Source organism: Perna viridis, chromosome 11 (genome assembly GCF_037379345.1).
Source record: "Perna viridis isolate PV_CMFRI_1.1 ecotype Kerala chromosome 11, ASM3737934v1, whole genome shotgun sequence".
NCBI classification, from domain to species: Eukaryota; Metazoa; Mollusca; class Bivalvia; order Mytilida; family Mytilidae; genus Perna; species Perna viridis.
In genome coordinates, this window is record NC_142455.1 from 28,162,179 (window position 1) to 28,177,120 (window position 14,942).

General features: G+C 34.6%; 1 protein-coding gene across 1 annotated transcript; it reads right to left on the reverse strand.

The window, feature by feature from the left end:
• Window positions 1-349: 349 nt before the first annotated feature.
• Window positions 350-13,594, reverse strand: LOC148603599 (uncharacterized). Its single transcript, XM_088552352.1, has 2 exons — window positions 13,508-13,594; window positions 350-3,205 (listed from the first exon to the last, which is right to left on the reverse strand). The coding sequence occupies exon 2, from the start codon at window positions 1,758-1,760 to the stop codon at window positions 1,083-1,085; it is 678 nt and encodes a 225-aa protein (XP_088408478.1). The 5' UTR covers window positions 1,761-3,205; window positions 13,508-13,594; the 3' UTR covers window positions 350-1,082.
• Window positions 13,595-14,942: the final 1,348 nt, after the last annotated feature.

Below are 14,942 nucleotides of genomic sequence, written 5' to 3' on the forward strand. Positions count from 1 at the left end.
TTTCAACGAAAACTAGAAGTTCAACACCGACATTATGACGTAAGCAAGTTTAATTCCCCAAAATGTCCTATCCAGTCCACCTATGGTAGCAAGTTCCGTGGCGGATCCAGAGAGGAATGCAAGGAGTTGGCATCCCCTTTTTAATAGAATATTTGTCGTTTTCATGTTTAAAATTGATAAAAATGGCAAATAGTGCCCTAGCACCCCTTTTTCTGAGGCACCAGGGCTGCCGCTTTATAAAGCGTCTGGATCCGGCCCTGAAGTTGTTGCTCCCAATGAAAGAAACAAAAGAAGTCTGACATTACAAATTGTACATAAACTGTAAAAATACAATGTACAAATACTCAAATAAATATGTAGAATCAATTTTTATTAGTTTATGAATCCATATTGTATAATTTTGACACTAAGTTGAACACAATGGCATACATGACTAGGGTTGTATAATACAATAATCCGTGATTGTACACTTCAGTAAATCTCTCGTTTAGAATGCATCAACAGATCTTGTCATACCCTTAAACAAATATTGGTGACTGACCTTCCCGCATAGCTATTTTTAAGAATAAGGCACTGTATTATTTATGTTAAAATGAGTCGCAATACCCACGGTTTGAACAATATGCATAACATGTCTGAATAATTTTTTTAAAACAAAAAAACAGAATTTAACATATTGGATCATTACTCAAATCATTCATAAATTCGAGTGTGTTAAATGATAAATCTTGAATTAATTTTATGCTTAAATGCTAAATCACAGAAAAGATATGAATACAAAACAAAAATTAAAAAAAAAAAGAATTCTTTCTGTAACATGAGACCCGACGTTTAGAAATATCTGTACTTATCAAGCTAAGGTAATAAAATAAAATAGAAATAGAATTATAACATATTAATAATAATTTAAAACCAAACCAATATATTGCATTGTTACCATTCACTGTTAACACTACACAGCTCCCGATTCTTCAAGGCACTCCTGTGAAGTGTTCATTTTATAACCAAACCTTTTCGGCATTCATTGTTAAATGATATTGCCACACCAAGCAAAAAATAAACATAAGAAAATATGAAATCTTTTAACTGCTATGTTCCTCCATACTTTGTAATACCTTTTCTTTAAAGTTCTGATATTGACGAAGACTGGCATCACTTGGGTCCATCCCATCTGAAAGGTCCTTCATAAATGAAATATAGGTCATTGCAAGCTTAAGGGTCTCAATTCGAGACAATTTTTTCTCGTATTCAAATGCCGGAAGTCGTTTCCGCAATTCATCGAAAGCTTCATTCATAGTACACATTCGTCGGCGCTCGCGCACATTTGCTGCTTTTCGTTGGTAAGGAGTCTGAACACGGCGCCGTTTCATTTTTCCAGATTTGTCAACACGCGTTTCCGTTTGCCCATGTCCATTTGCATTATATCCAGGTACTGAGTCGAAAATATACGTGTAGTTTTGAGAAGATTGTCCATCAACCGTCCAATAAGGTTGTGCGGCCAATAGATTGGAATACATTGCCCCCTCTGTCACAATTGGTGCAGCCTCAGAAATAGTCCGATATTGTGTTTCTGTCATTGACTGTTGATACAACGATTCACTCCCTGCATTTTGGGGGTCATTAGCGTACTGTTGCTCTGCCTGAAACCATTCATGGAGATTGTCCGAATAAGCCACTCCGTCAACCTTAGGAGATGAGGACGACGAAGAAGAAAACGAATTCACGGAGTCCGAATCATACATTACTTGTTCCGAATACATAGTGTTAAAAACTGTAGAACTATTCCTAGTTTAAAGATCTACCATCATATAGTATATACTTTAAAATACATTTTCCTCGAAAAAAATCGATGAAAACAATATAAAACCTCTAACTTGACTGGTAACAGATTGTATTGATGTTATATCGGATGAGAAAAAATGTCCCGTTATCGAGAAATAATCTCATCACAGTTTTATGTACCGTTCTTATAAAACATCAAAAGGGGGCTATAGAAATATATACATGTACATTGACTTTTGGTATCAGTTTGAGCGTTTCTTATTGGACCATTTCTTATAGAAAAATTATTTTACAATCGTGTGCTTATTGTAATGCAAAGCATGGGCGTTTTAAGACGAATTTTTTACACAAGATTAAAGATATTCGTTTTTACCTTATTTTACAGGTACGACATTTTGAAATGATCTGTTTAAGGTGTAAAAACCTTGGCACGTGTCGTGGAACACTGGGGGCGTGCCTCCAACATAAATGACAGTTTGAACACGGGAGTTTAATTCAGCAAAAACGTTTTGTGGTTGAATTGCACCACAGGTGATTAATGAATTAAACGAATTTTTTATTCCAAAAATGTGCTCTTTCATTAGTTGTTGATTTTTCAAAAGGCAAATATTTCCTCATCCTCTGAATGAAACTTCAGACAAATTACATTCAGTTAAACTCGGTGCATTTATATTAAAATCGCCGAATATGAACCCAATCTGTTTGAATGAAAATAATGGATTTGGAATTTTTTAGAATTGTGTATCTGTAATAGTGGAGTATGAAATTTTGTCGAAAAGTTACTTGTACACCATTTGTAATTAAAGTAAACTGAATACTGCTTATTAAATGAACAATTCTTAGACAAAAAAAGACCTGAAAACAATAAGCTTTAAGAAGATTGATAATTAAATAAAACGGATGCCGCAACCAAGTCCAAGATTAAACAAATCGCTCCCCTACACTTTATACGTCATTATCACACTTATAATGGCTGTCATCTTCATTATGTATCATGGACGCCATTCTCATGCTGTATAATAGTAGCCGTAATCGGAACGATGTTTACTGGTCGCCATTCTCACGCCGTATTATAGGATACAAAAGCGCAATTATTCACAATGCCAATTCCGTATGAGGGTCCTCACTTCCATGTGTGTCACTTCCACAGTGCCATAGCTTCCCTTTCCTCTTTCGTCTAATCTGGACCTGACTTTTTATGCGCAACTCGGTGGGTATTTCTATGAAAGCAGAGGACGCTTATCCTACCGGTCCATGCTCCCAGTTTTTAGTGGAGTCCGAGTTGCTCATTTACTTTTGTTACTTTGTAGGTATTTTTCTAGTTACTTTATAATCTTTGTCGTGTTTGTCTGTTTTCCTTGTCTTTTCATGCCCCAGAATTAGATTCTTTTGATTTCCAGTAGAATCTTGGTACCACTAAAATCTAAAAATAGATCCGGGTGAAATTTCTCTAATCTAACGCAATGTTGCTAAAATACACTCATATGCAGGAACCTTTGAAAATTGAATTTTGACAAAAATATCGATCGGAAGTGACAGTGACAACAGTGGGAAAATACGTCAAAAGCCAAGAACATGGCAAAAATGTAAAACAGATAATACAGATGATCTTCAAACAATGTAAGTTACAGAATGAAATAAATTACATTTAAAACTACAGATAAGAAAACAAGACAGCACACACAAACAAATGAAGCAAAACCAATATGAGCTTCCGCGAAAAACAAACGTGACACCAGGTCAAGCATACCCTCATCAGTCAGCAAATCCGTCGTAAAGTTACATTGCCGACTTTGACTTTATTTTTTTCCATCTTAAACAATTAAGCAGACAGATTGGTGTACTATCCGACTGGACTAATGGACTGAAGAAGACTTCAATACGAATACGAATACGAATACAAAAACTTGATTTAGTTTCGGTATATATTATAACAGACAACATAAGCTATGGTGAAATTTAAATTATTGGGGTTGCGGTAAGTAATTGGATGCATTAAAATAATTAATTTCAAACCATTTAGGTACTAACGGAAGAAAATAGTTTAAGCTTCAAAGAAGTTTCTCCGCCAGTTGAGACCGCCAACCAGGTTGTCGTTTGTTGGTATGTAACGTTCATTTGAAAAAAAAACTTGCAATTTAAAACGATTTGCATTCCATGAATATGAAAAAGGACTATTGCAAGTGAGTTAAAGCCGGTAAAAGTCTAGTTACAATAATGTAGCTCTCCTGAACACTTTTTTTGACAGAGTCGTTAAGAAGTCCACCCAAAACAATGAAGCAATGGACACTTGAACGATACCATTTAATTCAGGTAGTACTATACGGTTAGGTCAATTTTTAAAACTTGGTTTAATTTTGTTGAAATAAAGCTGTTTTGATGCAATCCACACAGAAATTTAAAGTGTTTTTATCTTTTTTCATAAAAGTTCATATTTTACTTATACATGTACTTGGTGTGTGGAGGTTCAAGTAATTTAGAAGTAAATTAGTGATTATTGTCATAAAATCCAGTAGCCAAGATAACATACTGAGAAAATATTTCTGATTTTAGTACATTGAGGGATGCCTTTTCATAACTAGCAGCCAAATACCATGTTTTTTAAATATCAGGCAACTGATGCTGAGGAGAGAACCTAATACGACCGGGACTGAAACGTTCGGGATAGCTTTCATCATTTAAATTACACATTTTAACCATTACATACATTTCATCTGTCAATATATATAAATGCTTCACTGCATTTAAACAATATATCCACCGAATTTCAACGTTTAATTTTAAGTTTTACAAACTTAGACAAGGTCAACTTGGTGTGCACCTCGATGTAACTGTTTAGTGCAACATTAAACTCCAAGAACAACATAGAACGGATTTTTAAATAAATTTATTTATTCGGAGGACCTCTTTTTGTAAATTTCTGTGTCCGCCCCTGAGACATCTAGCGACTCTACCAGGCAAAAAAAAGTGTCTATTTTCGTAATCTCTGAAACTCACGAATTGTAATATTCAAAGCCTGAGGTTTATCACGCGGTGGTAATATACTTGTATTATCAGCACAAAATGGTGAAAATAATCGTGAGCACCACTACAAGTATATAAAAAAGTATAAATTGGGAGGGGGGATTGAAGTGGGGTTTAAGTGGAATAAGGGGTCATTTCGATAGTGTTTAGAGATTAGCCCTTTAGATATTTCATAGAAAAATGATATCTGTTAATAAATATTATAGTACAGAATGTGAACCCATGGTAATGTAAGTAAATTTAGTGTTGCATTGTATATATTTATTATTCCATTTCAAAACATCCCATTACATATTTTCATGCACATTCTCGGCCTGAGAAAAAGAGACAAAGTGTGTCCACGTTGTTCTAGCTTTAATGCACACATGGCAACTAAAATTTAGCTTCGTAGTAAGTACTTTTAAATTGTGACAACGGTTTAAAAGTACAAGTCCCCTATAAACGATTATAATTATCAAGACTTTTACTACCAACAAAATATGACACTTTATCCAGTCCAAGCACCTCTTGAATGAATCCGCAAATTAATGAAATCTTAATGTCGAAGTACAACTCTCGTTGCACCTGCAATGTGACGTAAGCAACTGAAAAAAAATAATAATTTGCCATAATATTTCCGTATTGTTTCCTTGTTTTATATTTATCATATTTAACATATAAGCTAGCTCAGTGGTCTTGTGCCGTAATTTTACACCGGTTGGTTTCAATGTGGTGCTGAATATGCGTGACGCACGTGCAGCTATAGAAAAATGCACATAATCCACATAAATATCGTTGGCACGCGCACTGAATAGAAAGAGTTAATTAGACGCCTAGCATTTGAAAACATCGACCATTTAGAAGTTAAACTCTACAAATAGGAGTTAATTCAGTTTTTATTTAGAATCATATTAGTTATGGATCTGAAACCCGAGATTGTATTTAAACAATTGTCATTCTCGACACTCCAAATATCAACAACATCTTTCTTAAAGGGGCAACCGGTGATTAAAAATCAAACATGATTTGATAGTCAGATGCAATAGAGGAGTCTTCAATGAAATCTACCGAGTAATTAGATAGCACCGGATGTGAACTGGTTGTCCTGCTGTTGTCGCACGCGACAGGTAGAAGGCTAACCACCAACAAGAAAGACCGCATAATATACATGAAGATGACACCAATATTGTGGTCACGTTACATATTCATTTCAGGAGACTCATCGTCTTTTAATTGCTGTTATCAATTGTTGAAATTTGTAAAATGATTGTTGGAAGATAAAATTAATTCATTTTAAAATAGAAATTGTCAAAAGAGACATTTAAGTGACAAATAATAATGGTTTAAGATTTGAATTTAAATCTATCAAGCGTGTAAACAGTCACACCGCAGAATGATATAAAAGTAATTTACGTCAATACCTCCAGATTGCATTGCTGAAAACGAATTTGTTTATTTACACTTCTTCAAATAAAACTGTCACAAACCTCTTACATTTGTCTGCAGACATCTCTATATTGAAGAAAAAACTTTCATTGTATTCATCTACTATTATAAGTTTCAAGAATCGCGTAGGATTATAAAAGACATGAAAACAACCGAAAATTGTTAAGTAACTCCAAAGTGGGACAATGGCCATATGGACATGTATGAAGAGCAAAAAGACCTTGTGCTTCCAACCATGTATGTTCTAAACCCTTTTTTTTTTGCCTTGATAAACGTCATATTTTTGTTTTGTTCTATATGAATTTAAGAACTCAAATGTTATTATGACTACCCCCAATATCCAAGTTTTAACTTGTTTTTTTTTTCAATTAGGGAATCGAATTTTGAATTCAGCCGAACTTTTGTTAAACTCCTTTATTTGGTCCGTCCATTAACGATGTCCTGGCGCATGAATCGTCGGCACATATATACAGTGGTATTTTTTTTTATTCATACTGGACTTTGAGTACATTTTTGTGTACATGCATTCATTTATAACATGCTTAGTATTTGTCGATATTATACATATAGTTTACCACATTTAAAAATTTCTATCGTAATGTAGAGGTTGATTGATTGTTGAGGTTTAACGTCCGAGCAGCAATCTTTCAGCTATATTCAGACAATGAACATGAAATGGATGATAAAATGAACATGAATGATGATGAAAAGAAAAAAGGGATGGGACACAAGGATAATAGGGTCGACAAATTTAGATTGCCACTAGAAAAAGGGAGGGATTGGTAAGACCGGGCAATTTAGCCTCCTGTGACGGAGCGCAAAGGTCCCTATTCCTTTCGAATACCACAGCAGGGTTCTTTAACTTGCAAGGCACGTGGCATCTTTCCCAACACGGTGCACCACCATGGTTTGCGGTCAGGTTTTTCGTATTATAGCCTGACAACCCCAGCATGTAACACGTCAGGGGTACCCCATTCCACCACCTGGGGCACACATCCCAGTTGCTCTGTGGGCAGAGCGCCTAGCCCCCGGCTAGATTTCTGAGCACTATTTAGTCGCCTTTTACGACAAGCTTAGCGCTACTGCAGGCCTATTCTTTTAACACCCGGACCTGCACGGGGCCGTATTGTGGAGGAAATGTAGACCTGAATGGATGAATGAATTTTCATTTTTTTTTTAATTCAATTAAAATTGACACCCCTCTTTTTCTTGTTAAACAAGTGGTCGTTCATTATAAGGACTGCAGACGTTACGCAAGCGCCTCGTCAATTACTTGTTCTAACTGCTTAACTTTTGAAGCGGGTTTCAGTAGCTTGAAGCTTTAAAGACGCTGCGAACCGATATAATTTGTCCCTTTCTATACCACGAGAACTGAGCTAATTAATCTGGTCATGTTTTCTTTCTGAATAGATTATTGGGCATGTCATAAGCAAATCGGTGAGTGTTGATAGAATAGACTAAAATAGACACTTACCCTACCGGTTCATCTGCTCCTTGTACTGTCCTCTAACTGGTCAATATTCAGAACGTTCAATTATTACTTTTGTTTTTCTTGTTCATGAATGAAGATAGAACAGCATGATTAAAAGATGACACGCTGCACACATTGCTTACGCTTTTTTTGGGGGGGAAAGATTTCGAAGTATAAAATGTTCTTGTTAACATTGTCAAATGTTGGCACAAACAGATTTATAATAAATTGTACGATTTCATAATAATTTAGTGTCAATTTTGTTTCTTAAATAAATTTGATAATATTAAGTGGAGAGCAATCGTGCTGTACCCTCGAGCTATAATATTATATTTAAATGATTAATTTACAATTATTTGATGATCAAATACAAAGTTCTTAAACATTGGATCCTAGCCGCCACGAGCTATATTCTTTTTTTTTCTGAAAATCTGCGTCACAAAGAGACACGTGCCTGTTCTTACAATGCCTTTATACAAAATTCAAATGCTATTTTAACAACTAAGTATGTTATTATCGCGAATTCAACAAAATTTTATTCTTTGATATCAGCCTTTTATATTAACCCATTGATTTAAAATTCTATTTCCATTTGACTTCTTACATTGTATAACGAGTCAGAACCTTATATACATGGTGAAAGGAAGAACATTTTAAAGGAAGAAAGCAAAAATATGATTGCTTAAATTGTACGGTTTTAATTAAGACTCGGTAACATCACTCAAGGTTATAAATTTCCAATAAAATAATTTATCTGAAAACGAGAATGAAAGTATCGCCAGGTTTACTTCAAAGAAAAATCGAAAAAGAAAAATGATAATACCCCGAATTTAATTCTATAATAAATATTTTAAATGCATTTTAAATATACATCAATCCTGGCTTAAGGTTTTGGAATTATTCGCTTGATTTCTTTTTCAGCCGCATGTGGGCAGAAAGTTTTACTGATTTATTTAATAACTACCTTCATATCATATTTTGAGTGTAAAAAGAATATTCAAATGCCCCCCTTTTGCATTCAAAGAATACATCACCTGTACGTTTTAGGTATATGGTTGTTTAGGTGTGTAGTCAAGCGCACTTATAAGTTTGACGATGTTTGTCTGAAGCACAAACGAAAGATTTATGTAAAATGTGTCAATTTGGAATATTTAACGGTGAAATGAAGCGTAATGCACGTCCGTCGATGCAGGTATTATCAACAGACACAGCGCTCACGTTAAGTATTCGTCTCAAAACCACATTTCATATTCAATATCAGGCTCGAATTATAAATGCTATTTTACCGTGTTTACAAGAACAATAGGTTGAGGTTTATTTAAATTCTGTCTAGTCTTTTTTTGTAGCGACAGTCAGAGCTTACCCACTGAATCAAACTCAAGGACAATCGTGGTTAAATTAAAATGTGGTCTCAGCTAAAGCTTTCAATATAACGAAACATTTATTATGGTACACAGGAAAAATTGCAACATGTTTTTCATGTGTTTTGAAAACACTTGAAAAACATTTTTTTCTGTTATATTTTTTATATCTATAGTACATTGAAAAAAATAAATTTAGGACTAACAAATTAATCAAAAAAAAAAAAAAAAAAACAATGGAAATAACTTTTGTATGAAAAAGGTATGGTTTTCATATAATTTGGAAAAAAAAAAATGTTTCATTGTGATTTTACAGGCACAAAAACAAATTTCCATATTGGTCTTTCACACATGATTCCATAAAACATTTTTTAAAACATATGAAAACTTATATTGGAATTATTCCTGTGTAAAGTCTTATGCATGTTAATGTCTTTGGTAGTTTTTTTCTCGACTGTAAGTCTCAGTTCGACCAAAACACACTGTCGGTTCCATGACTGAACACACTGTCGGTTCCATGACAGAAAAAAAAATAGATGTAATTATATTTATGATATAAATGTACTCCGACCAGCTGTCATGATAAACTGATTTCATAGTTGATGTTCATAGCTTGCATTTTCGGGATGGCTCTATAATACATTATGTGTACACATTTATATAATTATAATATATAAATATTGTGTTGATTATGATTAAAACTGAAGTTTTTAGTTCTTGTATTTTCTTTTGGATCGCACATTAAGTTTTTCCTTTCTTAAATACATGTACAATATATGATACCAGGCAGATCCAGGATTTGAGTTGGGGGGGAGGGGGGCATTAATTGAATTAAATTTCATGCAAAGCAAGGCAAAACAATATTATGGGGTGAAACTTGTGGTAAAATGTTTTTTTTTCTTACCGATTTAGAGGGGGCGTACGCCCGGTACGCCAGTCCTTGGATCCGCGCTGGATACATAGACCGAACAATAGAGCTAACAGATCTAATTTAAGCTGCATTAGCTGTCATTTTCGTAAAATTTTGTTTTTGTTGAAAAATACCTTAACTTTGAATTATTTCTACTAAATTGTGCTTTTTATGTTTAATTTCATTTGATATCCACAAATAAAACGCATTAAATACATGAAATAGGTGTCTAAGTATTTATTGTCTTGCAAGACAAAAAAATCGACATAGATTTATTCGTATGCATGTGACTCTTGGTGACCGTAATCCGCGTATGTACTGTAAGGGTCGCTTCTTTAATAACAAATCTGATTGCAAAGTGAAAGTGGTTTTTCAACGGCAAGGAAGACTGATGGACTCAAGCCGTAAAAGGAAAAAGTTCGAAAATAACGGAAGGATCATTTTGAAATTTACGTATTGTGATATAATGTGACTCAAATATGGTCATTATTTATTTGAAAACTAATCAAGAAAAAGATGAAATGAAAACAAGACACGTGCTTACGTGTATTCGTTATTGTTGTTTTTTTCACCCAGGTTAAAGAATTTTTAACCCAGGTGAATGTCCTGTCGGCAATCTTCGGAAGTAATGGCGAAAATTAAGTAGATCAGAGCTGTCAATTTTCTCTGATTGAAAACACGTTGTTTTCACAATATTCTGTAAGCATTTTCGACATTTATTGCTTCAATTGCATTACTACTAACTTATTTCATTGAATCAGCAAAATTCAGTAGAATCAAAACTGAACAAATTTGGCAGCTAATACAGTTTTAAGCACTGGACATTTTTACATTTAGTGCTGCGGGCGGCTAAGGATTTTTCGAACTTTAATTGGCCTAGAGGGTATACGGTTATATCATAGGTCAATGGTAAGATAATTCAATGTAGTTTTTGAATATCATTCTTTTTTAACTGAAAAGTTGTAAAATTTTCTGCTATTTTGCATTAATTAGAGGAGGGGTCAAAGATCAATCGACCCCCAATACACTTTGATAAGTGATTTAAGTGAAATTCATTGTAGGTATTAGGAAACAAGTAACATGTTAAGATCATATGTATCGAATTTCAAAAATTTAAAACAGAACTTTTTCCGACAAAAGTTGACTATTTAATCACAGAACAAAAATGCCCATAAAATTGGTTGCATTTTAGTGCATTTTCAATGATTAAGAGATAATAAGACACCGAAGAATATTACAATGTATACCTAAGTATTCTTTACTGAATAGCGAATAAAATAAACACAACGTTCTCGATTCGATCTGCATCCTCCCAAGTCAGGGTTTTGAGTCCACCCTCGCTCCCTCAAACCCCTGACATCACTCATTCATATTTAGCGGGTATCGCCCTGCCAATTCCGATTGGTTGCTTCTCCGGGTGCGAAGCACCAATGAAAATTGATTTGACATAAAATGGCCCCGTGCAGGTCCGGGTGTTAAAAGAATAGGCCTGCAGCAGCGCTAAGCTTGTCGTAAAAGGCGACTAAATAGTGCTCAGAAACCTAACCGGGGGCTACGCACTCTGCCGACAGAGCAACTGGGATGTGTGCCCCAGGTGGTGGAATGGGGTACCCCTGGCGTGTTACATGCTGGGGTTGTCAGGCTATAATACGGAAAACCTGACCGCAAACCATAGTGGTGCACCGTGTTGGAAAAGGTGCCACGTTCCTCGCACGTTAAAGAACCCTGCTGTGGTATTCGATAGGAGTAGGAACCTTTGCGCTCCGCCACAGGAGGCTAAATTGCCCGACCTTACCCATCCCCCTTTTTCCAGTGGCAATCAAAATTTGTCGACCCTATTATCCTTGTGACCCATCCTTTTTTTTTTCATTTCATGTTCATTTTATCATCCATTTCATGTTCATTGTCTGAATATAGCTGAAATATTGCTGCTCGGACGTTAAACCTCAACAAACAAACAAATAAGACATAAAATGTCCGTGGAAAGGTAAACAATGATACGAGTAACTGATAATTGTAAGATGTCACAAATGATTCAGTATGGCAAAAAGATGATAACTGTGTATTCTGTTTAGAGTCTTTAGCGAAAAAAATGACGTTATGTGTATGTAGCCATTTTGTCAGTTATATCGAAGAGTTTCTATTACGAGTGATTTGATTGGATTTTGGATCCGGGTTAAATTTAGGTAACTCACTAAATGGCGTTGGACGATACCCACTAAATATGAATGAGTGATGTCAGGGGTTTGAGGGAGCGAGGGTGGACTCAAAACCCTGACTTGGGAGGATGTTCGATCTGCAACGTGAGCTTTACAAAATGTGTTTAAAGTTGCAATTGATTTATCTTTCCATTCACATATTATGATACAGCCGTATACCCCCTAGGTCCATTAAACTCGAAAACTAAAGCTCTTTTTGATCACTGTTCGCGGCACTAATTGATAGTCGAGATAAATAAATGTATACATGTAAAGCTAGTTTTAATTCCTTCTAGGAACATTTATTTTGAAAAAATAGACAAAATTCTCGAAGCATCAAAATGTTTTCTTTTTTCTTTAACCCTTACTATTTGGGAAATATGATTTATCTAGAAGCCCAAAATTAAAAAAAAACTTTTTTGAAACGACTAACTATATCATATCTATGTTTGTTAACGTTTTTTTCTTTTTTATGTACGTATGTATGTCAATGCGTACATGTACTGAGTAACTTGACAGTAAAAATTACATTCGTAAAACATTTAAGAGATTAATTCAATATGCAATGCTTTTTTTTTAACTTCCGCATTCGATTGCCCCGCCGTTGTGCCCTTTCTTGTGACGTTAGGTTATTATCGACGTCATAAACAGAGCAGTTGGATTTGAATCTACAAATTCTTTCTTGGCAAAATTGGGGAAAAGCCTTGGCACTCAAAGGGTTAAGAATCTGGGAAACCTTGATTGAGAATATAAATGTTAAATTCCAATTGATTTACACATGAGACAGAGGTTGCCAGTTATCTTCAGCTGAGCGCCGTATTTCAAAGAAGTCCATCGCAAAAAGGGATAAATTAGATCCCCCATTTCAGTCGTTAAAAAGTGCAATAACACTGAGATCGGAAATCTTTGTTCAGATCTCCACATACAGTCCTCATTATTCAGTCTCTAAATTGCAGTATTTTACAATCATTTGCTTTGCCTTTATCATACGAATTTCTAAATGTCTAAATATAATAAAATATCGCAAATTTGGTCAGTAGACTTAGCTGAGGTCTAGTACTTAGCAAATATAAACTTAAACACACTTCGATTAAGTCCCACTAATTTCTGAACAACAATTTTTTTGTTGATCCTATGAACCCCTTGTGAGAGCCTCTGTCGAGTAAGCATAAAACGGACACCTTTACCCGGTTTGTTGGTTGAGTCGCGTCTTTTAAAGTTTTACAGTACTTTATCGATAATGTAGTCGACGTTCATATGCCTTAAGTTAAAAAGTACAAAACTGTTGACAATATGAACCTTTCTATTTAAAAGGCGGTTAAGATATATAAATTACCGTGTCAAACCGAGTTTCCATTCATATTCGACTTCTTCGTCGTACTTGAGAAACACTTCTATAGATCGAATGTAATGAACATCAAGTAACAGGATATGACGTCTACTGCGGAACACGTGCTGTTAAGTGCTAATATTGTACTGGATCCCGCCCAACTGCTCCAACCAGCAAGTCAGTCACGTGCCACCAGTAATCCGATACAGACGATTAGATAGAAAGTTATACGTTACAATGACTTGTGATGAAATATCATTTGTTTTACAATGCACTCTTCCAACTGTTGTTGTATGAAATTTACGAATAATTAATTGTAATAAGGCCGTTAACCTATTTAAAAAATGATTGCCTTGAATATTGTGCTAATTACGTATTTAGGGCTATATATAAGCATCTTGTGTTTTACATAATTTGTAAATAAAAAATACTGCAAAATATTAAATCAAAACTATTCTGTAACACAATTACTGATGGTACATACACATTTTTACTATTTTACAATAGATAAAAGAAGAAAGTCCATAATATTTCAATTGTGTGTAAAATTTTGTAATGTTTTCTCAAACTGTCAAAGCAAAACAAAGGGATGGGAAAAAGGGGGAAGGGGCAAATAAGCAAATACTTACAAAACCTACACAGGATAACCAAATTAGAGTGGAATGAATAATATGTAACTCATTTCCAATTCTACGTTTACGTTTAACATGCAAAGTGGATTTAGAGGAATTAGATTGCAAATACACGAGAAAAAATAATGACAACGTGCTTTTTGGGTAAACTCCGAAGCATTGCAAATAAACATTTAGAGCGACCTTGAACATGGAATTCCCTTTCTGATCTTGAAGTTCATTGGTCAACCTATCTCGAAAACCCCTTTTAATAGATATGACGTGTGAAATGCAATACTGTCAGCTTTTCCATTGGCTCAAAATCAAAACAGTGAAAGCTCGTTCTTCGAGAGTGGGGAGGGGGCTTTCTATGCGTTCTTTTTCCTCATTGGTCCGTCTGAAATATTTTTGCTGACGTCATTTAGCTGAAAAAAAAAATTTTGTATATGATTTGATTTTTTGTTTACCTATTTTCTAATTAATTTTAATTAACTTAATGATTCTTTGAAGCAGGGGAAACGTAAAATTTTCTCGGGAAATTTATCGACGCCATTTTTAGAGTTATCTGGTCATGGGTCACTGCAAATGAGATAAAAAGATTTCGGGGTCACGGAGGCACTTTGCTGTTCAAATGATCTGTATTTCGGAGAAAACTTCATTTATCGCCCACTTAAACCAACCACATCAAGAAAGATATCTTTTGGAATATGCAATTTCAGTTTTAATTATTTTTTTTCTTAAAAGTGCAACAACGCAATGCCAAATATCGGCAAAATAATATTAAAGCATCAGCAGTGGGATGATTTAAATACGTAAAAATAAAAAAAAAC

Excerpts from the sequence above, each read along its gene's own strand:
- LOC148603599 (XM_088552352.1), bottom strand. The coding sequence starts at position 1,760 with ATGTATTCGGAACAAGTAATGTATGATTCGGACTCCGTGAATTCGTTT.